At 54.7% G+C, this 27,125-nt stretch overlaps 7 protein-coding genes across 7 annotated transcripts; 3 read left to right on the top strand and 4 right to left on the bottom strand.

Annotated features, from left to right (window-relative positions):
- Positions 1 to 67: 67 nt before the first annotated feature.
- PHACADRAFT_59633 (uncharacterized protein) lies at positions 68 to 1,243 on the bottom strand (the record flags this gene model as incomplete). The annotated part of the gene is made up of 1 exon (XM_007391863.1): positions 68 to 1,243. A coding segment is annotated over one exon (1,176 nt), but the record flags the coding sequence as incomplete, so codon positions are not given.
- Positions 1,244 to 2,231: 988 nt separating this feature from the next.
- Positions 2,232 to 4,067, bottom strand: PHACADRAFT_205564 (uncharacterized protein; the record flags this gene model as incomplete). The annotated part of the gene is made up of 8 exons (XM_007391862.1): positions 2,232 to 2,515; positions 2,575 to 2,864; positions 2,923 to 3,537; positions 3,595 to 3,688; positions 3,751 to 3,837; positions 3,901 to 3,910; positions 3,965 to 4,002; positions 4,056 to 4,067. 8 exons carry the CDS (start codon positions 4,065 to 4,067, stop codon positions 2,450 to 2,452), a joined length of 1,212 nt encoding a protein of 403 aa, XP_007391924.1. The 3' UTR covers positions 2,232 to 2,449.
- A 740-nt stretch (positions 4,068 to 4,807) lies between these two features.
- Positions 4,808 to 5,902, top strand: PHACADRAFT_249803 (uncharacterized protein; the record flags this gene model as incomplete). The annotated part of the gene is made up of 1 exon (XM_007391861.1): positions 4,808 to 5,902. A coding segment is annotated over exon 1 (722 nt), but the record flags the coding sequence as incomplete, so codon positions are not given.
- Positions 5,903 to 9,594: 3,692 nt separating this feature from the next.
- On the top strand, positions 9,595 to 11,505 carry PHACADRAFT_249802 (uncharacterized protein). Its single transcript, XM_007391860.1, has one exon. It carries the CDS (start codon positions 10,086 to 10,088, stop codon positions 10,503 to 10,505), a length of 420 nt encoding a protein of 139 aa, XP_007391922.1. The 5' UTR covers positions 9,595 to 10,085; the 3' UTR covers positions 10,506 to 11,505.
- Positions 11,506 to 11,667: 162 nt separating this feature from the next.
- On the bottom strand, positions 11,668 to 15,909 carry PHACADRAFT_249799 (glycoside hydrolase family 3 protein). Its single transcript, XM_007391859.1, has 14 exons — positions 15,674 to 15,909; positions 15,080 to 15,619; positions 14,486 to 14,799; positions 14,359 to 14,429; positions 14,202 to 14,300; positions 14,017 to 14,151; positions 13,842 to 13,966; positions 13,653 to 13,792; positions 13,430 to 13,601; positions 12,982 to 13,379; positions 12,861 to 12,925; positions 12,458 to 12,809; positions 12,157 to 12,399; positions 11,668 to 12,104 (listed from the first exon to the last, which is right to left on the bottom strand). The coding sequence occupies exons 3-14, from the start codon at positions 14,549 to 14,551 to the stop codon at positions 11,862 to 11,864; spliced, it is 2,109 nt and encodes a 702-aa protein (XP_007391921.1). The 5' UTR covers positions 14,552 to 14,799; positions 15,080 to 15,619; positions 15,674 to 15,909; the 3' UTR covers positions 11,668 to 11,861.
- Positions 15,910 to 17,219: 1,310 nt separating this feature from the next.
- PHACADRAFT_191704 (uncharacterized protein) lies at positions 17,220 to 24,587 on the bottom strand (the record flags this gene model as incomplete). The annotated part of the gene is made up of 20 exons (XM_007391858.1): positions 17,220 to 17,398; positions 17,450 to 17,981; positions 18,033 to 19,152; positions 19,210 to 19,436; positions 19,486 to 19,734; positions 19,788 to 20,005; positions 20,056 to 20,119; positions 20,177 to 20,334; positions 20,383 to 20,684; positions 20,733 to 20,812; positions 20,865 to 21,101; positions 21,155 to 21,328; positions 21,382 to 21,794; positions 21,843 to 22,383; positions 22,440 to 23,105; positions 23,164 to 23,262; positions 23,311 to 23,809; positions 23,863 to 23,990; positions 24,042 to 24,471; positions 24,523 to 24,587. 20 exons carry the CDS (start codon positions 24,585 to 24,587, stop codon positions 17,220 to 17,222), a joined length of 6,381 nt encoding a protein of 2,126 aa, XP_007391920.1.
- Positions 24,588 to 25,188: 601 nt separating this feature from the next.
- Positions 25,189 to 27,101, top strand: PHACADRAFT_249789 (uncharacterized protein). The gene is made up of 7 exons (XM_007391857.1): positions 25,189 to 25,601; positions 25,661 to 25,804; positions 25,859 to 25,929; positions 25,980 to 26,139; positions 26,196 to 26,395; positions 26,442 to 26,581; positions 26,638 to 27,101. The coding sequence occupies exons 1-7, from the start codon at positions 25,471 to 25,473 to the stop codon at positions 26,956 to 26,958; spliced, it is 1,167 nt and encodes a 388-aa protein (XP_007391919.1). The 5' UTR covers positions 25,189 to 25,470; the 3' UTR covers positions 26,959 to 27,101.
- Positions 27,102 to 27,125: the final 24 nt, after the last annotated feature.

The following is a 27,125-nucleotide window of genomic DNA, read 5'->3' as shown; positions in this document are numbered from 1 at the left end:
GGCGGGAGCTATCTGGTGTAAAGATGACCTCTCTTAGCCTTGTCAGCCTGCCTCCCCAGTGGCCGCCGAAACGCTCTTCAAGCAGCCCATACACCTGGCGCAGCTTTTGCTTGTCCTCCCCGCTCGTCTTGGTAAACGCCGTCAATATCCAAAAGATGAGGTTCTCCGTAGGCTCCATCCCCCGCGGGATGCGCAAAAAATCCTCGAACAGCGGGTCTAGGGCCTTGAGTGTCCACGGCGATGAGTCATCTGCGGCAGGGGACAGTACTAGAATCTCTGCGCCGTATCGGGCCCCGGGTTGCACTAGGTGCGGAGCTTTGCCGTGGCGAACGAAGCCGATGAAGATAGCACGGTAGACGGGAAGATAGAGTTGAGCCTTCTCAGGGTCTTCAGGGGTCGTCTTTCTCTTGCCGGGCGGGTCGAGTGCAGTGATCATGTCCATAAACGCGATTAAGCATTCATGGAGGTGTCCGCGGTACGCGTATGCTTGTATGAGACAAGTGTACGTGATGTGATCGGGAACGACATTGGACGGGACCCGGATATTCTCCTCGGCCAGCCGCCGCCTCAGCTGTTCGATTTCAGGATCCGGGTGCTGAGACATGTTGGACCTGAGGACCTTATAAATTGTTTCCGCGGTGTCGAGACGATTGTTGCGGCCGAATGCCCAAATACAAGCGTTAGTCCCGTCTAGCCCAAGCTCTATGTCGTTAGACACTATTTGCGCCAGGACAGACCGGACGCCCAACAGTCTTCCCAGCTTGGTATAGTAGCGGATGTAGCTGAGATACGTAACCACGCTGGGCCGTTGTCCTGAGCTCTCCAACAGAGCCACAGCCTGACGCACAGGTTTGGCTTCAGACGTACTGATCGCGATATTGAGTAATGTGGTGAACGTCCAGATATCCGGTTCCAAGTTCGGTCTGACAGATTCGGTCGGCTCCTCGTCTATAGCGTTCAGACCCACTGGTTTCTTCGAGAAGCACGCGCCTGGCGGGTTGTTGGAAATCAAGTCGTGATATACGTCTAGCGCAGTTCTAAAGGTCTCTGGAGTGGTCTTCCGCCATCCTTTGCCAGCAAAATCAAGGAGGACGTTCCATTGCCACAGCTGGACGGTGCCTCCCGTTTTATGTATGGTAGATATTACTGAGAGCAGACGGATGAACAGACTGCGAGTGCGCGGACGGACGGAAGCGATGAGACGGGTGAGGCGATGGAGATGCTGCCAAGGGATGGGAAGACGGTCCCGGAAGCGTTGTAGAGACATGAGAGTGTAGTAAGCCTCCCAAGCCGCTCCGACATCCTGCGACGTCGCGAGTACGTTGAGCAACTTTGCTCGGATGTCGCGGTATTCGTCTTCTTCGGGAGTGTGCACCCAGCCTTCGCGTAGTTGTAGAGGTTTTATCTCCAAGCGACTGCGAACGGCACGAGAAGGGGTAGGGCGGATGGTCATGGAAGCTGGAAGCTCTGTCGGCGTAGTACTCCCCGAGCTCAAACGTACTGGGAGGTTTTTTTCGAAACGTAGGCGAACAAGCCTCTCGGCTTCGAGTTCTTGAGCCCGACTGTTGACTGGAATAGCCTTCATTTTTTCGGGTACGGTGTACATGTGAGCATGTGACCGCGTCCGGTCGGGCTGAAGGCTTGCAGTGGGTCCACCCTTGAACGATGGTTCTCCGCTGGCAAGTGTTGTCTGAGGATGTGGTGGGGCATGGGTAACTACACCTATTTCCTCCGCTTCGACTTCGCCTCCGCATTCGCCTTTCGACGCTTCCGACCCAACACTTTCCGGCTCTTTCGCCAGGCGTTCCGACCAAGGACGTCCGGGAACACTCGGCGCAGCCCGCACTGCAACACCGTACGACTGTCGCGGCACTAGAATAAACTGAGCTGAACGTCGCAAAGTACCATGATGCAACGTGTGACGATAGCATCTGAGGCCCAGAGAGGACGCTCTCAGCATCAATATGACAGGCAGTCATCCTAGAGGGCATTGAGATAGGGCATTCCGCGACAAGACGCAGTCCGAAGACTCACCGCGAGGTACACTGATGCGCACAGGCTGTAAGGAGCGTTCAAGACGCGTCCGAGAATGCGATGTGTTGGCAGAGCCGCAAAGCTCGCCTCGGGCAAGTCGTGGAACTCTCCAAAGTTGGCCACAGGCGCTTACCAAGATTTTGGATCGTGCTGATTGGCCTTGCACTCGCCCAACGCTCACAACCTCGCCGGAGTCGCACGGAGACACAGCAGCGCACGGAAGCAAGACCGTTGCTGACAATCATGGTTATTCTTGCTTCGACGTCTCGCCTTACCATTCAGAAGTTCAAATTCGTAGTACAACTAGCGCTGACACTCGATAGCACTGGCAGTACAAAGCACAGCATGAGGATATGAATGCCTAACAACAAGGAGATATGTAGAAAGCAGGAAGGGGAGAAGAAAGTACAGCAGATCACGCCCGGGCCTTGAGCGTTCCGAGGAACGCTCCCTTTTCTTCTGCGGTCTGGAAAGCACCGTGCTGTGGACAGAGCACGTCAGCATCCCGCCTGTCGGACAGTTGTCATAAGTCCTACGTACACCGAACTTCGAGGAGGTATCGATGAATTTGAGCTGAACCTTCTCAAGATCCCGGCGAGAAGTATGCACCATAAGGGATTTGCGGATGGTAATGATACGCTTCTTGGTTCCGGGGATAGAGCCCTTGAGTATAAGGAAATCATTCTTGATGATACCGTAGTGAGGAAATCCTCCCATTGGCGTAATCTGTTTATTCGTGATATCAGACTCGGTTGACGCGTTGGCGACGTCCTCGCCAGAGCCGATGCGGTAAATTTTCTTGTTCAGCTCGGTACGATGGTGGTAGCCGTCTGTTCAATAAGGACCTTGTCAACGACGCATCACTAAGAACAAATCGCGAATACGCACTTTGGCCGGCACGAGCAACAGAAAACATGACTTTGGACGGGTGCCAGGCGCCAATACAAGCGACCTTGCGGAGACCCTTGTGGGTCTTGCGGGGAAGCTTCTTGGTGCCCCAACGGTGAGTGACACCCTCGAAACCGTGACCTTTGGTCACCGCAATAACGTCAACAACCTCGTCTTGCTCGAAGACAGATGTCACAGGGAAAGGCTTTTCGAAGAGGCCGTGCGCGAACTCGACCTTGTCCGCAATAGAGCCTCCGTTCACCTGGATCTCCATAAGATGAGCCTTCTTCTGACTGAGGCCGGTCTTGCGAATCTGGGTATGGGCGAGGACGCGAACGACAGTGCAATATTTGCGAATACGCTCGAGCTCGCGAGTGACAGACTTGCCACCATCTTCAGAGACCTTCTTGGCGTAGCGGGTGAAAGCTTTCTTCTTCGAGCGATACCAGTTCTTATAGAAGCGACGCTTGAGCTCATCAGAGAGGTGGGAAGCCCAAACAGTGGTAAGGGTACGGAGACCACGAGGGGTCTCAACGTAGCCGACAACACCGACCACAACCATCGGCGGGGTCTCGATGACGGTGACGGCCTCCACAACTTCGCGCTTGTGCATTTCTGTAAGGGATTGCCATTTAGCTATTTTCTCAGTCAATTTCGTTATTGTGTACATACTGGATCCGGGACGGTCAAGATCACGGACAACATGGGTCATACCAGCCTTGTAGCCCATAACGGCAGTCAGATGGACGGGCTTCTTGATGTCATCCTGCGTTATAACATAATATATTCAATCTGGTAGCTTTCCGTCGCAGCAAACACAAAACACACCTTGGGGAAGGCCTTAACCTTTCCACGGTGGCGCGCAGCACGCTTGCGAGGCAGGAAACCCAGGGAACCGTGGCGGGGTGCCTCGTACTAAGTGGGTCGCGAAGTTTCAGCCTGTGTTCCGGCACCCAGATTAACATAATTTATACGGACCTTACGATGACTAACATCCTAGTGTCAATATCTCGCCCTCTCGTTACCACACTAGCATGCTCACCTCATCTTAAGGGGGTCTTGAGGGGTCAGGAAGTGCACCTGTTGACGATATTGCCCACTAGAGAGGCACGGGCGGCTGTGGCTTGACGTACTGTGCAGTTCATCCAAAAAAGGTAAGGTAGCGCTTCTCTATATCTCAATGGGCGCTTGTACCTCTTGACTTCGGTTTGTGGTAGGCTCGGACATCCCCGTGCTATTTCATACTCCGCCCGCCGTGTATAACGGTTTCGACAACCGCTTAGACTCCGCCGATTAGATCAAAACCATACCTCCCTTCCCAAAACGTCCCGAAACTTCGCACCCTCGGATTTATTGGCGAAACCGGGACTCGTCATACCGGCTGGTTCGAGTCTAGGTTTGTGGTCGCATGCCATAGCTTTGCTTGGAGTCTCGCTGAAATAACTCTTCTCTACCCGACCAAATTGGACTATATAAACTGCCTTGCATGCGCCCGGGCTGATGATTTCATCACTAGAGGACACCACCTTCCACATCATCATGGGCTTGTAGTTCTTTGGACATGACCTCGTGCCCCAGCTGCGGAAGGAAGTCAGTAGAGTAGCTGCTTGCGGGGCCCCGGCACACTCTCCATGATCCTCTCACCCCTATAAGTTAATACCGAAGATTTGCAATTCCAGACTTCCACAAGCACCTGACCTGCGTAAGCTATACTCAGAACGTTTACTATATGCGGATGCCAACAATATCTGTCGTCGGAATCATTCGAACGAGTCTACCGTCTCTCATGAAGGACATTTATGGCTTGCGAGTTTCGTGGACCACACCAGAGCAACGCGGCCACGTGACTCGTGTTTGATACGTTGGGCACGTGTGACCGTGTGACAGACGCGTGTTTTAGGGCCGCATCGTCACACCTCTTCACGCTTGACGCTCCTCGTGGGCGGACTCAGCCGAGTGTAGCACCCAGCTATCGTTCTCAACGTCGAAAACAACGCCCGACCTCTTCTCGACGACGCCCATCTCAGATGGAGACTCCGGGCGCGTCTATCAAGCGTGCCCCTCGGACTTACGGCCGCCGGAGAGAGCTCGACGGACCTGACGTCGACGCCGCCCTCACTGCTGAGTCTAGTGTCTCCTCTAACCAGAGCAGCCCTGCTTGCTACGACTCAGGACGTGATGTTCCTCCAACTTCAGACTGTGAAACATCCTTGGTCCACGGTGATGACGAAGATTCAGAAGACATGCCTGACGACAGCGGGTATATGCTCGACCCCCAAAACAGCTTGGATTGGAAGCGCAGGCACAAGACGAAGGGCATCTCTGAGTTCGACGACGATATGGAGGATGCTCCTCCACCACGGAGGCTAATGAACGATAGTGAAGGGGAGCCCGTGGAAAGTGGCTCCCGCCCAGCCCACGGCATAGGCGCCGATAGTGACGACGCTGTAGGCGATGAAGACGTGCCGCGACCGAGGACTCTCTTCAGACGGAGTGTGAGGGAGGAGCTTGCTCGGATTCACATGGAATATGATGATGCGGTGGCAATGGGATCGCACAAAGGCGAAGCTCTTCCTTTATCTGCGGATACACCGGACGATCCCTTCGGCGTACCTCCCCCCGTCCTTAGAGACACTCATACAGCATCCCCAGCTCACTCTCCAACCTCGCGTTTCAGCCGAGTGGAAAATCAGGAGCCTACGGCCCATGTATCGGACTCGGAAGGGGAAGGCTTGCCGCGTTCATCTCCCCATACATCGCCTGGTGCCTTGCATCCCGTCAGTACGCCTAAGACAACTTCGTCTCCTACACCCCCTACATCGGAAGAGATGGTAAAAGCAAAGGGCAAGGGCAAGCAAAAGAGTGGAGCATCGGCCAATCTTGATACCGATGAGCTGCCTGATGTGAGTACCCAGAGTAAGGCGAAGGGAATACATATGGAGAAACAAAAGCGCGTGAAGGTGCGTCCTCCTTCTCAGGACCTAGTGGGTATTAATTGCAGTCTGTGCAGGCACCTACGCGGAAGGAGCGGTTAGCGACACAGAAGACCACGGCACGAATCAAGGCGGAACAGACGACTGCTCTCGCCAGAGAGAATAAGCCTCTTTCTACTGCCTCCCTTTTTATGAAATACAGGTATGCCAGAACTTCGTATTATTTAGTCATAATTCACACATTTCTTTGTAGTGCGAAAATAGACGAAGAACCTGATCTATCGAGAATCGGGCAGAATCCCTCTGAGGGCTCTTTGTCTGATCACATAGAGCAGTTCTCTTCACCTGCACATGTAGAGCGACCATCCATTCCCTTTATTTCACGCCCATCCGGACTTCGTGGAAACCCGTTTCGAACGAGATCAGCTACCGTAGAACCTCAACCCCAGCTGCAGTTCGTTCCTACTGGCTTACTTGGAGGACCATCGTTTGGATCTTCAGTGCCCTCTTCAAGACGCGGCCGGGCCCGCGATCCGTCGGAGGGCGACCTTGAAACTGCGGGCATCGAGTCGTCGTCCGAGGATGATGCCGAATTGCCTAATGTTACGACGCTGCTCCAAAAGGACAAGGAGAGGCGTACTATTCAGGAGCGGCACGCGAAGCTTCAAGAGACGAAGATGCGTCTCGCGCGGAACCAGAAATCAATCGAAGTGGACGACAGCAGCGATCTGGAAATTGTTGATAACGACCTGCACATCGTCGCGCAAGAAGAAGATGAGGAGCGGAAAGCGATGAAAGCACGACATGCTCGCCCTTCTGTGGGTCGCAAAAACCAACTCACTCTTGCTGGCCGATCTGTTGCCGCACTTTCACCATCGAAAGTATCCCCAGTCCGTCGCACGAGACAAGACCTTCACGATATGCACGCCGCCGCGGCTTCTACCTTCTCGACCGCTAACCGAACCGAGTCTACAAGAAGCAAGGAACGTGTTGTTCCTAAAGTCGGCCGTAAAGAGCTGAACACGATGCTGTTAAGAGCGAACGAACGGCTAAGTAAGGAGCTTACACTTCAGAAAGAAATGGAGTTCTACCGCCGCGGGGGCATCCCCCGGGATAGAATGCCTGCAGATGAGGATAGCGAACAGGCTAGAAAGGAGCGGATCAAGGACGTCGCCCGCAAAGGCATCCTTGTCGCGCAGCAGAAACGGCCTGCCGAGGATGGTGATGACGAGGCACAAACCGATGAGGAGAGTGATGGCGAGTGGACAGCTGCAGCTCCTGACGAGGACTGCATGGAGCAGGAGAGTGTCGGTTCCGATGGCGAGGATGAGAACATGGTGTTAATACAAGAGGCAGATTCCACGCAGGCCAGCGATGACCAGCCCGCGGAAGACCAGGAGAACATCTATCACAGTCGGCTGCCGCGCAGGCACGCCATGGTCGTCGAGTCAGACGAAGAAGATGAAAACGCTAGACTTAGCACCGGCCGCGTGCTTGTGGCGAATTCCTCTCTAACTTTGGACGGGCTACCAATGCACACTCTAAACCATCGAGGCTCCGTGTCGTCGTTCAGTGATCGAGTCGAAGACGGAACCGATAAGGAGAACGACGCAAGACTCATGTTCGATAGAGGCGAAGACAAGGAAAATACTGTCGTTGCATCGCAGCAGGAATCGGCCACGTCTCCCCTTGGCTCCCTTAGAGGTGGAGGCTTGGCGTTCTCATTGGAGACTCCAGGCCCGCCGACGAATATACAGTCGCAAGAACGCACTCCGCTCCAAGAGATTCCTGCAGAAGACGACGACGACGACGTATTCTTGAGTTCGCCCTCGAGACCACCTCGGTTGCGGACTACGGCCTCTCGCGAGGGTACTCCAGGTCCCCTTCATCCACAAGGAAAGAGGACACAAGCTCTCGCGGCGTTCTTCGAGCCAAGCCTTCCCTTAGATAAAGGGAAAGCCTGTGAGAACGAGCCCGAGCAGCAATGCACCCTTGAGCCTGCAGCTGATATCGGCGGCGGCGGTTTCTCGCAATTTTTCGAGCCTACGCTGAAAACTACGTTATCCCATGCTTCCATGGGTAAGGAACGTGCACTCTCTACCTTCTTCACGCCTGGCACGGTACGACTTGAGCTTTCTCTGGAGTGCACGCACTGACTTTCAATACAGGGTAAAGGTAGTCGTTCCAAGAGCACGATGTCCCTTACTCTGGGCTCTATGGCACAGCCTTCGCTTCACGTCGACGAGGAGCGCATCCGCAAGGCGAATGAAATCTTTGAAAAAGAGCAGGAAGTTGTCGCGGAGCGTGCTGTGGCAGAAAAGTCTGAAGTTTCCTCAAGCATGTTTGTCAACGAGAACGGGTACATCAACAGTTCTTCGTGCCCTATCATTTCACAGTTACTCACCTATGTCTTAGATTCTTAACTCAGTCAACAACGGGAACTGCCTTGCCTGCGTGGGCCTTGCTGTCGCCGACATCTCCTCTCTTTACTCACTCGTCACCGGCCATCCAGGCAGGCCTGTCTGTGCTCAAGTCGACTGCAAAAAAGAGGCAGCCTCTCGGCACTCTCGCATTGGCGGTGGAGCAAGAGCAGGACTCCGACAGTGAGCGGCCCAGGCGACTTCACAAACGTGCCTCTACTCCCGAAATTAAGCATCGCTCCAGTGCTTCGCCAAGTCCAATCAAGGGCCGCAACGCCTTTGATGTTCTAGGGCGCAATCAGGAAAAGATCAGAGCGCCCAGGTTCCCCAAAAAGAAACTAGGAAAGTCTGCGTTCATCGAGGGCGAGGCTGAAGAGTCGGACGAGGACGCTGGATTCGGATTCGGTATCACGAAGAAGAAGGACGATGAAGAGGAGCTCGATGGCGAAGATCAGGATAGAATTCTTGAAGGGCTTGTCGACGATGCAGAGATGGACGAGGAGACCTTGAATGAGCGGAAGGTCTTGGAGAAAGTCCAGTGAGTATAGACCGCGGTTTTGAGACGTTCGCTCATGTGCGTGCTTCCAGGGAACATCGCACTGAAGATGACGCTGCGGACGAGAAGATTGCTAAGGACGCCGCCGAGGGTAAAATGAGAATCAAGAGGCGCAACCAACTTCTGGACTTCGAAGATGAGGACAGCGATGAGGAAGACGAGGATGCCCGCCGCCGCCGACAACGGATGGCCAAGAAGAGAAAGATTGACGGCGACACTTTAGAGCAACTCGGTACGCTGTTATAACCACTCTAATGGACATCCATTCATCGTATGAGAAACTGAACAGCTGGTAACCCCGAGACGCAGGCGTTTGTCCAAGCTTACCGCGCCGAGATTGAGGATGACAACGAGGAGTTCGCTCACCTTAATCACGAGGAGGTAAGCCTGACCCTCGTTGGTGACGATAACCTCGGGGAGGAAGATGAGGCGGACGACGACAACGAGCCCCCCGAGTTTGTTTCAGCCGTCCAGCTGCAGGAGGAGCTTCGAAGGGTGGCACGTGGAGAGAAAGTCAGTCGGTTCAGAACTCAGTGTTCATATTTCCGCTCCCTGATCAAGTGCCTTAGGTGGTCAAGACGATCGATACAAACAACGTAGACTGGGTATTAGGCGACGAGGATGACGACATGGCTGGTGAGGACGTGCGTATTAAAGAAGTTGCAGCCACGTCTAGGAAGACCCCCTTTGGTGGGGCAAAGCAGGGTCAGATGGAGTGGGAACCCATCCAGGTCAGTTGACTCTTACATCTTGTCGGTGAACAACGGACTGATGTTTTTTCAGCAATCTCATCGTGGAGATTACATGCAGGACCTCTCGCGACAGCAGAGGTGGGCTCGTGGCGAGGGCGGTTCTCGCAACGCCGGTACGGGACGCGCTTCTGCTGTAACTGGTATCGCGAAATCCGCCAGGGCTGGCGGTGGTGCTCTCGCAGGTAGACGTACGGAACAGGGCCAACCTCGCGAGAAGGTCAGCTCTGCGAAACTTGGCAAGGCTTCCAGTATCTTGTCTGCTGTGTCGAGCAGGCGCTCTAAGTTTGCGTAGCCGACTTGCGAGGCCTTCGTATCATCATATCCGTTTTCGTGTACCATACTATATACCCACGTTTTCCCATGCCCAGCAATCCTAATCGTTCTGTACAGTCGTTCTGTATGCCGCCATGTATACCATCCCCCACCTGGCATTAATATTATTATCACCTTGATCTGTCTGCGGCGCGTCTAAAAACCCCTCGTCTCGTCTGTGTCAACCGTCATGATATCAGCCGCAGATGCTGCCAACGTCGCCTCGTCCTCGCTGCCTGAGCAGACAGACAGCACGCTGAAGATCGAGGAAGGCGAGGACACGCCCGCGGTGCAACAGCTCAAATCGCTCCTCAATCGCACCCTGCGTGTGACGACTCGCGACGGACGAGTCTTCCTCGGGTCCTTCGCGGGCACCGACAAGCTGCTCAACGTCCTCCTTATGAACACAGACGAGTTCCGGTTTTCGCCCCCGCAGCACGCGAATCCGGGCGGACGCTTCGTCGGGCTTGTGCTCATCCCCTGGAAGCTGATCATGAGCGTCGAGGCGCAGAGTGCGCACCAACCGAGGGTGGTCGACGTCGACCCTGGCGTCGGCTTGCGGGGGATCGTGGAGACGTGCGACGATGCCGATGACGGATTATACACCTAGACGCAGCGTAGAGCTTCTGAATTCAACGTCGTGAGTACACCTTCGGCAAGCTACTTGAGCTATAGTGAATTGTTGCCGGCGCCATCGTCGGTCTTCTGAGGCTTTCAGGACCGCCGTTGATGAGCATCACGATCGGTTTGAAGGGCCTCCGAGCTCGGCAGATGTGACCGAGTCCGACGCATTCAGGCTTTGTCATAGGACTACGCTGTCGCCGAGCACCATCCTCACCGAGTTGAGAGCAAGTACACGTATGGGTAGTGAACAGGGCGCGGTATTAAGGTTGCAAGGGGTATATACAATGCCGTACTCATGTAGATGAAGTTCCCGAAATTACGAATTGATCGTCGGTCATTATCTCGTCTATCCAAACGTCTCTCGAACGTCCCGATTATATCATATAGATTTCTACAGTTTGCGAGCAATTGAAGCATAATTATCTTGGCTTCAATAGAACGATTGCTTGCCGTACGCGCGTCCGAACCGCCAGGGGACATTGCGGGGTGGACGCGAGGGGGCAATGTTGTAGGTGAACACCGCTTGTCGGGAGTGGGTGTTGCAGCGCCGCTTTGAGTTGGACTGGTTGATCTACACGTCAAAGCAGGGACTAAGCTCTCCGTCCGTCGTTCAGGAGTCACGGCCGGGCGCACCTTGTGTCTCAGCATGATCAGCTTCGCCATGCACGCGGGTGGTCCCGTCTCTCGTATTGGGTTGCCTGCGGAGCGCAATAGGGCCGCACGGTCAATGTCACAGACGTCATCGGGCAGGAGTAGCAGGAGGGATTCTTACGGGTCGACACCAATGCCAGACCGGCTTCGTGCGCGTCGAGGATCTCGTCGCACGCCATGGTGGCCCACATGGAAGGGAAAAGCAGGCAGCAGAGGATGAGGGCGGCGACGAGAGAGACGAGGAACATGGCGAGCATCATGCTCCTAGGGCGCAGGAGAGCGGCAGACGCTCGGAAAGGACCACAGAACGGGCAACGAGCGTGGGGGGTCTGGCAAGAGAGCAAAGGTCGAGCGGAGGCCTCTTCATATCCCCTTAGGCGAGAAGAGAATACCGCCGCTAATGATCCCGCTTACGTAAAAGTCTGATGAGTGTGCACTAAAACCTCTCTTCGGAATTACGATTGTTCACGCGTTCATGTTCGAGAACAGAAAATGTTGCAGAAAACAAAAACTTATCATATGTAGTCCATGGTCTCGTGGGTATCTACACATGCGACACAGACGATGACTCTACTACGTAGTCCGAAGGAGTGAATTGTCAAGTTCGCCCTGAACCAGTCCTAATTTTAGGGTTAATGGTCTTCAAAGAGTCAAAAATCCAGATTTTACAGGGTCCAAAATTTTAATGGGCTCAAAGAGGGATGGTACCTTCGAGCCTAAAGTCTCTGCTGCTCGCGCCCACCGAGAACGTGATCCTGCCCTGAGGCTTGACCCAGCCTTGTGCGACAACGTCCCAGATCGAGAGGTCATAGCGCGACAGCGTTAGAGTCACTGTCTTCGTCTCGCCCTGGTTGAGGCGAATATCGGTGAAACCCTTGAGCAATGATGGCGGCTCACCCGCGGAGGCGGGATGGTGGATATACAACTGGGGGATCTACATCAAGTCAGCCCTTGCCCAGCGATAGCACAGATAAATCCGGTCTTACCTCGCCACCGGCGACAGACCCGGTGTTCTGGATATCGAAAGTGACCTTAATGAACGGACGGTGGAGCCAGAGGGCAGTGGTGGAGCCATCAGCGATGGGCGTTGCCTGACCAGCCAACCAGGCTTGCTCGAGAGCGACCGAGTCAGAGTCCGGCTGCGGGATGACGGCGGCCCAAACATTCGAATACTTGAACGTGGTGTAACTTAAGCCGAAGCCGAACTCGAAGCGTGGCTCGATATTATTCTACCAAAAGTTTCAGCATTCCGGTACTCACAGCAAGAATTAAAAGCGCACTACTCACAGCATCAAAGTAGCGGTAGTCGATGAAGAGGCCTTCAGTGTACGGGATGCTTATAATAACGCTGGGATCTGGGTTCGTAATCAGCTGAGTGGGATAGTCGGATGGGCTCTTCGCGATAGTGTAGGGCAGGCGTCCAGAGGGGTTGTAGTCTCCATAGAGGACATCAACGATCGAGTTGCCAGCCTCCTGGCCGGGTACGTTAGCCCAGATCAGGGCGGTAACGTTGGGGTGGTCAATCCAAGCCTCAACGATGGCTGGTCCAACAGAGTGTGCTACGACAATCGTGTTGTTATTGTTGTTGGCGACAGTGGTGATGAGGTCGTCCGCATTGCCCCAGAGGGTCAGGTTCTTGCTGTGCGGAATTTGAGTCACATGGACACATAGTGAGATCAACTAGGCTTACCGGTCGCCTGCATTGCCGTCGACAGTGATATAACCCTCTCCAGAGTCGGCGTTGACGAAAACAATCTACCAGGCGTAACACGTGAGTGAGGCTTCGAAGTCAATTCTGCCGGGGTACTCACAGCGACCGACTGCTCTAGCACGGCACTAGCAAGACCTCCAAGCTCCCAGTTACTCCTCCACCAGGTGACACTCGTGTGATCCTTGATAGCACGCGTCTGGATGGCAGACAGCGGGTCGATCAGGTACGGGAACTGCGCAGTTCCAGATCCCCAGCCCATGGCAAGGATGCCGTCATCACCACCGCGGTCGGTGAAGCCGTTAGGTCCGTACAGGGACGGGCCAGAGTCGTTACCGATAACAATGAGGGTGCGTGGCTTGAGCAGGGGCAGTGCACCGTCGTTCTTCAGCAGGACGGCACCAGCAGCGCCAATCTCCCGGACGACCTCGAAATGATCGTCTTGGACGTCAACATGCTCGTTTGTAGCTTCGTCAAGAGGGAAGAATGCATTGAAGTTAACTGCAAAGAGGCTTCAGCTTAGATTTCCTCGAGTTTTGACCAAGATTGACCTGAAGGGTAGTCCGGGCTGTCTTGATCAAGCAAATACCAAGACGCGAGGATACGAGAAGCCATATCATCAACGCGGGACTCAGCAATAGTCCCGTTAAGAACGAAGTCCGTCAAATTCTGACCGAACCACGAGGTACCCGAGCCGAAGGAGATGTCTCCAGGCATGGTCATCTGCACAGATGCTTAAGAATGATGCCATGGTGAAGAGCTCATGTAACTCACGTCGAGACCAGCGACTGCGCTCATGGTTGAGTGCTGAGCACTCCAATCTGACATCACATAGCCCTGGAAACCGAACTCGCGCTTGAGGATGTCGTTGAGGGTCTTGTCGTTCTCGCATGCATAGGTATCGTTAACCAGATCTGAAACCATATCAGCTTATAGACTAATTCCAGAGACGAATTCACCCACTGTAACTGCACATTACCGCGGCAACGCCAGCCATGACACTACGCATGAACGGATGAGCATAAAGTTCATGTTGCGTCCTGTCGTCAACGTTCGAGGACTCCTGAGTACGATCGAACTCTTGCTCGCTAAGAGCCAGTCAATTATCTGCCATAAAAGAGGGAATAAAGTGACTTACTTGTTGATGTAATGCTTGGCACAGGCCTGGACGCCACCGTCCTGCATGCCGAGAATAGTCTCATACGCGGTCTCACCAGCGAGGAATGGTTCTGCGCCGAAACCTTCCCAATTGCGGCCGCCTTGAGCAACACGACTGGAAGTGGCGTTAGCTGATAGCGTACATGAGTGAGCCGGTAAGGTTACCCCAAGTTCATCATCGGACCAAGAGCGACATTGACACCCTTTCCCTTGTGTTCGCGACCCATGAACAAACCACGGAGACGAATCAAGGTACGGTTCCATCTAACAGATCGTGCGTGAGTAGAAGCGCAAGAATCCGGAAGATATCAGCTCGACTTACGTCGAAGCCGCAGTGATTCCGGTAGGAAACGCAGTAACGAAGTCTGTGTCACGAACACCAAGGGGAGAGTCCTGCCACGAGTGTCAGATTTAGGTGGCTGCCAAGCGCAACGTTGATAGCAACTCACTTCGAGACAGAGGCCGGGGAACTTGCCAGCGATGGCCGGAATGTTACCGACGCAGCGTCCGCCCATCCAGCCCACACCAGTGGTCAGGTTCACCTTCTCCTCAAGCGAGAAGGACGCTAGCGCGGCTGTGGCCTTCGCATGCGCCGTCTCCCATGCCTGTCCAAAATCAGGAAGCGGGCCTCCGAGACCGGGCGCTTGGTCGGGGGCAGGTGGGTTTGAGGGGTCTGTCTCGATGAAGGTGCCAGGGACGGGCGTGTCGGAGGGTACAGGGAACGGTGTGAATGGCACTGGCGAGATAGGGATGGTGATGGGGCCTGCAACGTACCGCAGTGAGTATGGTGATGATGACCCCAAGGTTTCCGATACCAAGCAGCCGTTGGCTCGGCGGAAAGCGCTAAGAGCACAAACAACGCGATCACATGGGCCACCGACGTCATGGACGACGGTGTCCGCAGCCCGGCGCCGTGCGAAAAGAGAGACGGCAGAGGAAAAGAAACAGCAACACTAGCAGCGCACAGTGGAGATGATGATAGCTGAGGAAGAGAACTAAACAGGCAAATGCAACGAACGCCATGGCTTTGAAATTGTACTCACCGGTCTCTGTGCCCGAGCCCGTGTTGAATGTGGGAGAGCCTGTGGGCGCGGAGACAAATGACGTCGAAAGCGAGGCATTGACCGATGCGGCGGACGAGGCTGAGAACGACGTCGGTAAAGAGCTCAACGCGGAGGTGCTGTCGATCGAGCCGGAAGACGCCACAGAAGACAGCGCGGAGGATGGGGTGATGGACGCCGACGCCGCCGTCGAGAACGACAGGGAAGAAGCAGCCGACGACACGACTGAGAGTGACAGGGAAGAAGGTGAGGCAATCGACGACGCAGACGAGAGAGACAGGGTAGAGGACGAGAGAGCGGACACCGACGCGGGCGCGGACGACGTGGGAGGGGGCGACGCGGGAACTGACGACGCGACAGACGACGGGGCAGAAGAACTAAGCGAGGATAGCACCGAGCTGAGACTAGGCGTCGCGCTTGACTCGCTGGACACTGCGCTGCCCAGGCTGCTGGCGGGCACGCTCGATGGAGCTGCACCGACCAGAGCAGCGAGCTGGATGAGGCCGTACGCGACGCGCAGACCTGGAGAGAGCTTCATCGTGAGCGACGCGAGCGATGTGCGAGATTATTCCGCACCTCCACATTTTATATGGGACGCAGACACGAATGGTCGCGGCAGGGACGCTGAGAAGCAGATGGAAGAATGCTCTCCATCAAAGTAGCCATGGAGGAGATCACCTCGTGAGCAGCCCGATCATCCACTCAGCGCGCAGGACGACTGGAGCGGCGAGCGAGCCTCGTCCTCGCGGCGTTATGTAATGCCTCTTCGCGACATGGTTTTGGCCATGAAATGAGTCGTCGCGCCGACGAGAGGCAGCACTAATGATTGGATCTGTCAGTTCCGTTCAGGGTTGGAGGCTGTACTTACGAGTTCAATGTTTCAAGGTCAACTTCCATTACTTGGCCCGCCAGCTACGGCCCACCCTGGGCTTGTCCGCTGCCAGCTTTGATTTGTTTGTTTGTGACCAACTTCACGATATCCGGCTGGATCTTTCGACCAGAAGGCTCTTCAGGCGTTGGACGGGTGCAGTCTCGCAATGAGCGTATGTACAATAGCGTCACCTGCTCTGTGGGCTGCTGTCTGATTGGCGGTGTGGTGGGTCAGCAGCACGAGGAAGATGGCAGGCGGGCGGTACCGTAATAGGATTACGGTCGTCTACTTACTCTTTTGCCGCGGGAGCATGACGCCGGCGGAACTTCAAGAGACGGAGACTTCAAGAATGCCAGCGTTGCCGTCGGCATGACACCAAGCTACCAGACTTGCGATTGGAGATGCCCAAACTAGACAGCAAGGTGAATCAGAATGAGCTACTGCCGAGGCCTACAAGTTCAGATGTTCGGTAGAAGCTAGCGCTGGAAGAGGAAGCAGCGTCGTATATTTGCAGACAGGCTGTTAACTTGTCAGTACCAGGAGGAGTCAGATGAAGCACAGAGTAGTCGGGAGAGACCAGAATATGTGCGTCCATCAGAAGCATTATGGTCACAAGATTTTGCACCCATGAGGGCTTGCACCGTCGAGCCACCAAGAGAAAACTCGACGCTCATTGTTATCCGTGCTTTTCCGAGTCTAGTCTCGTGCGATAGATTGCGAGTCAACAAAAAATAACCTACCGAGAACTTAAGTCAATCAAATCGAGTTCATCCCAAGGTGTCGAAGCAGTGGGGTGGCACGTACATACAAGGTCACAACGGCGTATTATCAATCGATTTCATTTTACACTGCCCTGCGGCCGCCCTGTCGAGTGCGTCTTACCTATTGACAAGCATGGAATCCATGGAACACCTAGCCGCCGGGAAGGGTAATGATTTTACAGACATCGTCATGCCCGGGATTCTTATCGTGATCTTAACGTGACCTGCACTCGCAATATTACGATGAAGGAGTTCACCGAGTCCCGGGCCGACAGCCCGCTTAGATCACGCGTTTGCCTATCGGCGGCCAAATTCCAGTACTTGCGACCGTCGAGGAAAAAGTTGACGAGATGCAAACGTGAAAAAAATCAACAGATGATGCGTACTTAGGGCCGTAAGTTTGAGCGGTGTGTAACGAGTGGTGAGCACTAGGTGGCAGGCACAGCTCATGATACAACGACAGTTCAATAGGTCAATATTAATATGTAAGCTAGTCCTTCCGTCCGATCCCCCCTCGGCCATTCTTCTCGGCATCCATGAGCGACTTCTTCGCAAATGGTGCAGCAGCAGCAGTCGCAGTGCCCTGCCAGCGAGTGCGATTAATTCGAGGCCGCTTTGCCGGGCCGATCAGCTCGCTGGGTCCTGCTGAAGGATCACCTGTCTCACGTTCTACACGTCCGGGTCAACACAACTGAATTGAATTGCAGAGACGCCACCTACCAGACGACGCTCGCTTGCGACTGCCTTCCCTCTCATCCTTCGCTGCGCTGGAGCCACCTTCCTGTTTGCGGTCAGAAGACGCTTCCCCACGGGGCCCCGAAGGGATAGGACGCGTTTCCTTGTCTGCGATCCGCGAACGCAAGCTTACGCCCGGTCCCTGCACCTCTGGACCAGGCTGCACTGCACTGGGCATGGTGGGCGAGCCACGCGGAGGCTGGTCACGGGGCCTCCAGTCTCGGTCAGGTTTGACGTTCTTTGGGCCTTCAGCACTACCAGCCATGGCGCGAGGGGCAGAAGGTGTCGTCGGAGGCAAAGAGCGTGCAGATGCCGAGGCAGGACCTTCAGGGACCCGCTTCTCAGCTGCTTTGATGTCAATTGTGAGAGCCCGCGGATCGTTTTCAGGTTGTTCGCGCTCTTTGCGTCTTCTGTCTGACTCCCGGCCACGGTCATCCCTGTCCTTATCAGAAGCTCGGCGACTACGGTCTTCGTGGTGGCTCTCTTTTCGCGAGGGTCGCTTGGATGCTCGATCAGGCTGCAGACATGATATCAGCGTAATTCTAAAGTAGCAGTGCGGAGGGTTTACCTCGTCCTCGGTTGGTCGCCGCCGCTTACCCAACGCTTCGTCTTCTCGCCGGCGAGAGGTATCAGGTCGCACAGGAAGACCACGCTCGTCAACAGCTGGCGTAGCGGAAGAGGATGGTCCGGTGGGAATGCCCCGACCAGAGCCATCGCGCTCCTTCCTGGACTCTCGGTCACGATCCTTCTCGTCCTTGCGATGACGATCTCTGTCCCTCTCTGAGTCTCTGTGGCGATCCCGGTCACGGTCGCGATCCTTGTCGCGATGGCCATCACGCTCCCTGTCCCTCTCACGGTCGCGGTCTCGGGGACGCTCCCTATCACCGTGCCTATCGCGCCTTTCGCGGTCGGATTCCTTCTCCCGGTCGCTTTCGCGAGTGCTCCTGCGGCCATGCACGTCCCGCCGAGACTCATGACGGCTCTCCCGATCCCGCTTGTCGTCCGAACGCTCCGAATCGCCAGTGGCGCCGCGAGACCGACCGCCACTCGCTCGACTCTCAAGGCTGGGGTTCCTTGTACCTGGTCTGCTGAGCGGAGAAGGCGAGCGTCGACGGGAGGCTGAGGCTGGCGTCGAAGCTGAAGTTTGTTGGCCACGTGGCTCTGCGGGAGGGGGCCTTGCAGGTTTCTCCTCAACTTTGTCAATGGGACGAGACTGCTTCGCCGTCTCGCGCAACTCTTGCGCAGAAGTTGTCTGGCTCGGGTTAGCGGGCGGTGGCATGACTTGAGAAGCTTCCACACGGCCTCGGGAATCGCTGGTGCCGATCCTCGGAGACTGTGTCAGATCCCTGTTGCTCACAGAGCGTACCAAGGGACTCGGTGTGGGCGGCCTAGATCCTTCCATTTGCGATATACTCCTGAGTACGGGGGATCCTGCGGGTATATTGGGACTGCCAGGGCGAAGGGTTGCACCAGGTCCGGCGGCACCTCGTGGTATGCCTTGCTCATCTCTCCGCGGTGCGGTCGGAGGTGTCGTTGCGGTGACCGGAGGACGTACAGAAGCATGAAGCTTGTCCACCTGCATTGGGTCCAGCTGTCCATTCGTCTTCGCCTCTGCTTCGCCATTGACTCTCGGAGCAGGGCTCCTGGTGTCGGGACGGACCCTCTTGACAACCTCTGGCCGAGGAATGCTGCTTTATGGGTATATCAGCTGGAGCGATAGTAATTATAGCTAAGAAGGACGGCACCTATCGATGGCGATTCTCGTAGAACCCGGCATGGACGGCTTCTCAGCTCCCAGAGCGGCGGAACCGTTGACTTGCGCAATGTCCGCGCGGGGGCCAGTAGGCGGAGCAGCTGCTGAGCGATCATTCGAGGTAGGACCTAAGGGAGGTGGTCCACTTGTTCGAGGTCGTTCGGGAGGCGCCGGGGTAGCAGCTGGTGTTGACTTCGCAGGAGGCGTCGGAGCCGCAGGCTGAGAGAGGAATCAGTGACTGCACGGAAAGTGCGCTAACAAGACGGACTCTGACTCCTCTTTCTTGTAGTTTCCAATGAGGCTCTCGCTTCTTGAAGCTTGCTACATAGGCCCTTCCGAGGATCTTCAAGTCATCTCGCTCCTCTTTTTCTATGAACTTTTCCATCGCTATCTCGAGTGCTGGACCAGACGCCTCGCTGACTGAAGCGACAGGGAACACAGGCAGAATTTCCTTGAGCACGACAATGGTGTTGTAGACATGCATGAACTCTCCGCTCTCGATACAGTCGATGAAAGCCTAGGGGATGTGATCAGCTCTGACGATGCCGCGTAGCAAACGAGTGAAGTTACCTTGGCCAGTTTACGATGCCATTTCTTACAAACCTGGCGGAACTGTTGCCACTTGATAATGTCATCAATGGCGACATTCGCCTTGTTGCTGTAAATCAGCATGAACCCAGGCAAGTAGGAAACCTTGCCACCGCTCTTAACGCGGTTGTCCTGCATAAAGAGCTGCTCGTCCTGGTGCCATTTCCAGATATCGCCCAGAATGCCAAGTAGGAAGCGGCCTGGGGACAGTTCAGCAACTCAGCATCGAACTCTATCGGACAGAACTGACCGTAATTCCGAGCCTCCACTTCGCTGCAGGAAAATATCAGCGTTCGGAGATGATCGCCGAGAAGCTGTGAATTTGGCCTCAGTACTCTATGGAAGGGAGATAACGAAAGAGGGAGCCACACCTTGTCGTAAATATTAAGAGTGGAGAATCCCGGAGTCCCTTGTAGATGCACGACTTTGATGATCTGCGCACAGTAGTCGGCATCCATGGGGGATAGCATTGCTCGAGGGTGCAAGCAATGTTCCACAATCGCAGCAGCCACAGTTGTCCCCTTAGGATCTACACAAGTCGTTGATAGATGAAACGCTGAGCAAGGGCTGAACGTACTATGCGCAAACCAATGCTGCTTCTCCCGGGCCAGCCTCTTAATCGTAAAAGCGCGTGCAGCCGTCTGCTGTTTGAGTTCGTCCCTCAGCATATCAATGAACACGTTGTAACGATTGCGCCTCTCGCGATGCTTGTAGGAATTATTCCTCTCTACCCAGCTGTCCGACTTCTCAGCAGCGTTGTATGCGCGGTCCGCCTCCAAGCTCAGCTTGCGAAGATTGGAGGTTTCCTCCTCGTACTTCGACGCAGGCGGTGATAGATCATAGGTCGACAATTGCCAGAATGTCATGTAGAAGCCCGAACTGTATGAGGTCAATATTAATCTCATTAGAGATTATTAGACCACCTACCCGATCACCTCGTTCACGCTACCCGGTGCAATAGCTTTAACATCATCGAAGAGCGCATATAGCTGAGGAAGCCAGGGTTTCTACGCATAACGGGGTAAGCCTCGGAGATATCGCCACAGCTCGTGCTTTTACCTCGGGTGCAGGTGCAGGTTCCGGGTGGTCGGCGCTCTCCATTGTCACATCTTCAGAGGATCCAGATGGCTTCGCTTCTGCTGCCTGATCCGTAGAAGCAGTGCCCTCGGCAACAACGGGAGAGCCTGTACGGGATGTCGTTGTCGGTTCCCTCTTAGCAGTCAACGCTGCTTTCAAGCGCTTCTCAGCCTCTTCGCTAGCGACTCGTTCCCTCTTCTGCATCTCCAGCGCTGCAGACTGTCCGTTCGCATGAGCGCCCGCAAGGGCCACATTGAGTGAGAGGGACGCACCAGCAGAGCAAGATGAAGCGTCGGCCGCAGGATCTGCATGCAGATGGGCACACCGATACCGTACTTGAGGTGCATATCGGCGAGCGAAGGCAGCACCTTCTTTGCGTAGTCTTCAGGAGGAACAATTGACGGTGTAATGAGGAATTCCACGTATTGCAACAGTACGCCGTGTGTCTGAGAATATGAAGGTGAGAGGCAGTACTGTAATGACGGCAGAGCCGACGAACTATGTCATAAAGATTTGCAAGCGATTTGAGGTGAGTGTTCGCGGCTTGGAAGACGCAAGCCTGTCGTTGCTGCGCGATTTGGATGAGAAGCGGAAGAGCGAGCCCCGACTCGATCATGACCTTTCCCAGCCTAATCGAACCTTTGGCACCAACATCCTGAGGATCTAAACGAGCACCGCGTTTATCGGAACCTAGCACCTCGATCCGTAAATTCGGTCCACCAGCCATGGCAACTACCTGCGAGTCTGTGAGGTTAGGCAACGGCTCGATGCCGGCAATCTTCCAAATAAGCTCGCGGAGGATGATGATCTCAGAGACTTGGCCGTTTTGGAGCTGGTGGACGAGATACTTCAGGAGGTACGTAATATCGCCCGTGTATTTGCGGAAGAGCAGCCCAGTGAAGGACGCAAGATCTGTATAGGAATTAGCGAAGAACTACGTCGCAGACAAGACCCGCTAACTCTGCAACCAATCCGACGTGTTGACGCCATCGTCTTTTACGCGCGCCTTGTTTGGGTTAGAAAAGGCTTCAATGATGACGTAGAGTAACACGTCGAATCCCATGACGGTGGTGTAGGTTAATGTTCGAATGACTGCTTCTGCAAGGTTCTCGTACGCCATGACCTGGTTAATGGTGTTGCTGAACAGGATGAGCGGATTCGAATGCGCCAGCTTCGCGACCGAGCACGATAGTTTCTCGACTGTCTGATGTGAGAGCCTGCGCAAGATGCCTTTCGACTCGCGATCAGCTTGAATGTAGCGCACGCGAAGCTCAGGATGCGACTGGTACGTCGTAGCCTTCCACTCTCCGTACAGTCGCCATCGTTGGGTCGTCTCGAACATCCTGATGAGGGTCCAGATCTCGACATTGCACACAGCATTTCCACGGACGAGAGACAGCGCGGGAAGGAGATATAGTCGGGCCATCTTATACCAAAATCGACAGGTGGGATGGTCGAGGTCGGCTGGCAAAGGCCTCTTCGTGTCTGGATCAACTGATACCTGCGTGATAGAGAGGATGAGTCCATAACGAGAAGTAGATGCAAATGGAGACATACCGTGGCCACAACATCTGCGCGTCCAACTCGCGAGAACTGCGCCAGGAAGATAAGGTCTCGCGAGGCATGAAGCCCGACGAATCTCATCAGTGGCTCAAGAACATTTATGACATCTTCTGTGGTCGTGCACAGGGGGATGCGCTCTGTCCAACACGGAAAAAAGAACACGAAGTCGATCGCACTTGTCGACGGAGGGGTTGGCGCCCAGAGGGTAAGCTGAGGTTTTCTCTCAGGGGCAGAAACGACCCCAGTAGCACCGAAGCGCCGCTTTGGGACAGCGAATGCGGGCCGTGATTCTTTTCCTGACCCAACGGCCGCATAGACAGGCGCAATGGAGTGCTTCAGGATGCGTAGCAGGAGATCCGCAATGTCCGGCGAAGCATCAACAATCCAGGGGTACTTGCTCAGGAGAGCAAGACCAGGACGTAAGGCTCCAAGGGAAAGCAATGCATGCAGGAGGCCTATCTTCTGGTTGGACACCTCTTTCTCCACCTTTTTGGGTTCCGCTGGAGTAGCTTGGTGGATCTTGGGACCACTCGAACTTGACGAGGATTCGAGCGGAGCCGCCATAGCTAGCATGCTGACCTTCGCGTTGGCAATTCGAGCATTGACAGAATCCAAATACTTCTTGTGCTCGGTCCCCATAGCATCCTCTGCGGGCGACAGCTATAATACGTGTTAACCTCTTGCGATAATTAGCCGCCGGAATGATGAAGCAGCGTACATGGGGATGGATATCTTCCAATGTGATAAATCCTTCCCGTATGAGGAGCGCGGTAGTGAGATACAAATTCTTGGGCGCCGACTCCGTCACGTCCGGTAGCTGAGAACTTTCAGCACAAGTATGTGATCGAGCCAAAAACCTACGCACCTGATAATACGTGAATTTGAACCCCAAGACCTGGGCCAAGACTCTGGAACCATTGCTGGTAGCAGACAGCAGGAGCTCGCTAGAAGCATGGCCGGACTGTAACTCTGCAATCCGTAGGATTTCGTCCAGGTCCTTTCCTTTGTATGCATCGGAACTGGCCTCTGCATTCATTGCGTCTTCGGGTTTTGGCTTCAGAGACGCTCCCCAAGGCGAGCACGACAGCAGAGCCAAGAAGAACGAGTAGTGTGTCGCGAGATGGACGGAGAACACGTCCAAGATTATGTCCAACGCGCGGTTGGGGTCCAGGTCGAAGTAGCCAATCAAGCCCACTACGCGTTCCCAAGCCGGTCGCGCTCGCGCCTCTATCACAGACCAAGAGTCTATTGGCCGGCCAGTGACAGACGAGTGCGGCGGGCCAAGACTACTGGTCAGTTCAGTGGTAAGCTTACTGTAGCCTTCCGACTGCTCGCGAAGTAAATTGAACTTGTTCTGCTTGTAGCTATCAAAGGGGTTTTGAACGTCCGAGTGGCTTGATTGATGCATGCAACTTACAAGAGCGCAGTCCTCATTCGTACCTCCTTCTTTGAAAAGGCTTGATCATCCGGTATGAGATCTGCATGATGGATCATCGACAACTCCAATCGCTCCCGGCAGATATCTGCGTCGAGGATTCCGGAAGCCTACAAGAAGCTGAGCTCTATGAAGGTAATGCACACTGAGAGGATACGGACCACCAGCAGTTTGACTGCGCCAGCCAAAATCTCCTTATCAGACTCGGCGTTCTGCTTTGCCTGCGCCACGCGAGCGAGTACGGCGGTAACATCCACCCCTTCCGCTACCACAGGCGCATTACCCTGCTCCGCGTTAGCGAGTGCCATCTTGGTGTCTTGATGAATATCATCAAGCTCTACATCAATAGCCCAGAGGATGTCGACGAGTATGTCGCCGAAAGCGATAGCGTGTGGCGATTTAGTTGACGATGGCGACGGGAGGCTCTCGAGCAGAGATTGTAGGAAACTTATGAGAGCCTGCGGGGTGAGAGCCTTGGACGGAGACCAGGTTTTGAGGGTTGCAGTGATGAGTGTGTGGTATGCGGTGGATAGCACATCGCTCGCAGCTGGGTCGGACGGATTCGAGTGCGGCGCGGTGAGGAGGTCACGACTGAGGTGTGGTCAGACGACGATATTGCACGGCACAATGCATGATGGATACCATTCTGCTTGTCCGCTCTCCTCCCAGCAACCAATAAAGCCTCTGACAGTCTCTACGACGTCCATAGTGGCCGCCCGGAGGAATCGGAAAGGGATGAGAGGATGCTGTGAGCGACCGTCACGGCGGCCACACTGAGAGGTTTTGTTTGTCCCGGTTTGGGAGGACAGGCCTTAGTCCCGGCGTGTCGATCGGTTTACTTGATTGCATCACGGCAATTGCCGCGAGTAATGAACAGAGCCGAGGCGCGAGTCGGGGGTCCTACCTTTCGCAAAACACACAGGTCGCCAGCATGCGTGCAAATGGACCACGTCTCTCGGAGGTCTTTGTCGATGCTCCTTCATACGCTCTATATGTGACATGCTACTCGGTTGGGCGACTGATCCCACTGGCCCTCTCATGTTTCCTTCGTGGACGGGACGCCGGTGGTGAGCTACGATATCTCTGGGCCCTTAGGCCTTGAATCTGTGTGGCACGTCAGTTCTGTCAATATCAGTTCTTAGACTGACAATTACGCTTGTGCTTGTCTAGGTACGCCCTCATTTCTCCTTATCGTGCTTTCGTATTGCCAGACCTCTTATGACGCTCGAAGGAAGCACGTTCTTGACCGGAGAAGCATGCAAGGCACGAATTCCGACCAACTTCCCCAGTCACAGTGGGACACTTGCGTTCTATCTGGCTTTCTTGACTTCCTTCTAAGATTCGGAAATATTACCTATGCAGAACGCTGCTGCCTCATTCCTGCTCCATCATGTCACCTTACATTACAGGTGCCTACTATGATAGCGACGATCTGGACACAGCACGGTTTTGGTGTTCGCAATGCACTTTTCGACTCACGATGCACCTGTTCGGCGGTCATGTGCCCTATAAAACTACCACGAAAGACACCCAGAGGAGTTCAGGTGCTTCCGGCATCCCCAGCTTTGCAGTTTGCCCACAAAGCTCGCGATGTTCGTTTCTACTTTGTGCCTGCTACTTGCTGCGTGTTTCGCCTCTTCGCTCCCCGTTGCCCAAGTCAATTTCGATGACGCTACAATAGCGAAAGTCGAGGCCGACATGCTTCAGATTGCCACCCATAGGTGAGTCCGCGTATCGTACGCCCTGCATCGCAGCCTCTGACTAATCCTCGTGCACCTAGTTGGGAATTGGGCACGGCAGCTGAGGCTCTGACAGAACTGCTGGCTCCCTCCCTGTCAGTCTTTCGCTCGACGGCATTTCCACCTCCATCGAGCCTCAGCCTAGCGGTAGGCAATACGACAGCTATGATGAACATCGCCGTTACGTACGCCACCTATCATGACTACTGTACCTTGCCAGTTTAATCATTCCTTTTCAGCACCGTGAGGACGAAGCCAGCGGATTCGTTGACCCTGATTAACGGAGACGGAGCTGTCGGGGACCCTGCAAGTAAGCTGCCTCTTCGTTCGGCTGGTATAACAACCTCAAAACTTTGGCAGGCCTCGGAGTAGCAGTTCTCTTAGCAAACTGGACACGGTCGGACCTGGCAGATCAGTCCTTCGCTCAAGCAGCTCGATCAGAGCTGGTCTACCTGACGCAGATTGCTCCTCGTACTTCTGATGGCGCCATTTCTCACAGAGCCAGCCAGGTCCAGCTCTGGTGCGTGCATGGCTCTCTGCTTGTGCCTGACCCGCCACTGATGAGTGACGTGATAGGGCTGATTTCGTCTACATGGCGCCTCCGTTCATCGCGTATTTTGGCGCACTGGCTGGCGGCGGGACGGAATCCACGCTGCTACAGCTGGCGTACGACCAGTGCCGGCTGTACCGAAACTACCTCAGTGATGACAGCGGACTCTGGAAGCATATTGTCTTGGGTGACGAGGCATCCCAGGACTTCCGGCATTGGGGCACGGGTTGGTGCCTCTCCGCGAGCTCCAAGAGCTTACTGACGTCTCGCAGGGAACGCCTGGGCGGCCGCAGGCATGATGCGTGTCCTACAAACTATCCTGCACTCCGATGAAGCACCTCAGTTCGAGTCTCAGCAGGCGGACCTGACCGCATGGATCAAAGAGATTCTCACCGCCACCTGGCAGCACCAAGTACGCATGCTACGCACTGCCCTTCTGAATTTAGCTGACACTAAATTCCGCGGTAGCAACCTAACGGCACCCTAATGAACGTCATTGACGACCCCACGACATTCCCCGATTCGTCCTCCACAGCACTACTCGCCGCGGTCACCTACCGACTCGCGGTGCTTACATCGGACTACACACTCATCCCGGCCGCGAACAACGCTCTGAGCCTGATCAGACAGAACGTTAACTCCGATGGCTGGCTTCTTGACACCGTAAACCCCGAGACCTTCAACACCTCGTCTCCTCCTGGCACGTTTAGTCCAGAGGGCCAGGCTTTCGTCCTGTTGCTGCAAGCAGCATCGAACGACTTTGCGGCCTCAGTGTCTGGGACACTGTGACGAAAGATAAAACCCCGTTTTGAAAAATTCGCTAGCCGCACGGACATTTATCCATCCATTATTCTCGTCAATGTACACAGAACTTTTGGTAGCCCATTGAGATATGTTCATCATTCGGAATAACAGGAAAAATTATAATTTAACTTATCCAACCCAGTAGCTTGTTC

This window comes from Phanerochaete carnosa, assembly GCF_000300595.1.
Source record: "Phanerochaete carnosa HHB-10118-sp unplaced genomic scaffold PHACAscaffold_2, whole genome shotgun sequence".
Classification (NCBI taxonomy): Eukaryota; Fungi; Basidiomycota; class Agaricomycetes; order Polyporales; family Phanerochaetaceae; genus Phanerochaete; species Phanerochaete carnosa.
The sequence above is the reverse complement of the archived record's forward strand: the minus strand, read 5'-3'. Positions and strand labels throughout refer to the sequence as shown.

Excerpts from the sequence above, each read along its gene's own strand:
- PHACADRAFT_249802 (XM_007391860.1), top strand. The coding sequence starts at position 10,086 with ATGATATCAGCCGCAGATGCTGCCAACGTCGCCTCGTCCTCGCTGCCT.
- PHACADRAFT_249789 (XM_007391857.1), top strand. The coding sequence starts at position 25,471 with ATGTTCGTTTCTACTTTGTGCCTGCTACTTGCTGCGTGTTTCGCCTCT. Across the intron at positions 25,930-25,979 it reads AGCTGTCGGGGACCCTGCAA|GCCTCGGAGTAGCAGTTCTC; the intron begins GTAAGCTGCCTC and ends AAACTTTGGCAG. Across the intron at positions 26,582-26,637 it reads CCGCCACCTGGCAGCACCAA|CAACCTAACGGCACCCTAAT; the intron begins GTACGCATGCTA and ends ATTCCGCGGTAG.
- PHACADRAFT_249799 (XM_007391859.1), bottom strand. The coding sequence starts at position 14,551 with ATGGGCGGACGCTGCGTCGGTAACATTCCGGCCATCGCTGGCAAGTTC. Across the intron at positions 14,301-14,358 it reads GGAATCACTGCGGCTTCGAC|ATGGAACCGTACCTTGATTC; the intron begins GTAAGTCGAGCT and ends ACGATCTGTTAG. Across the intron at positions 13,967-14,016 it reads GCCAAGCATTACATCAACAA|CGAGCAAGAGTTCGATCGTA; the intron begins GTAAGTCACTTT and ends ACTGGCTCTTAG.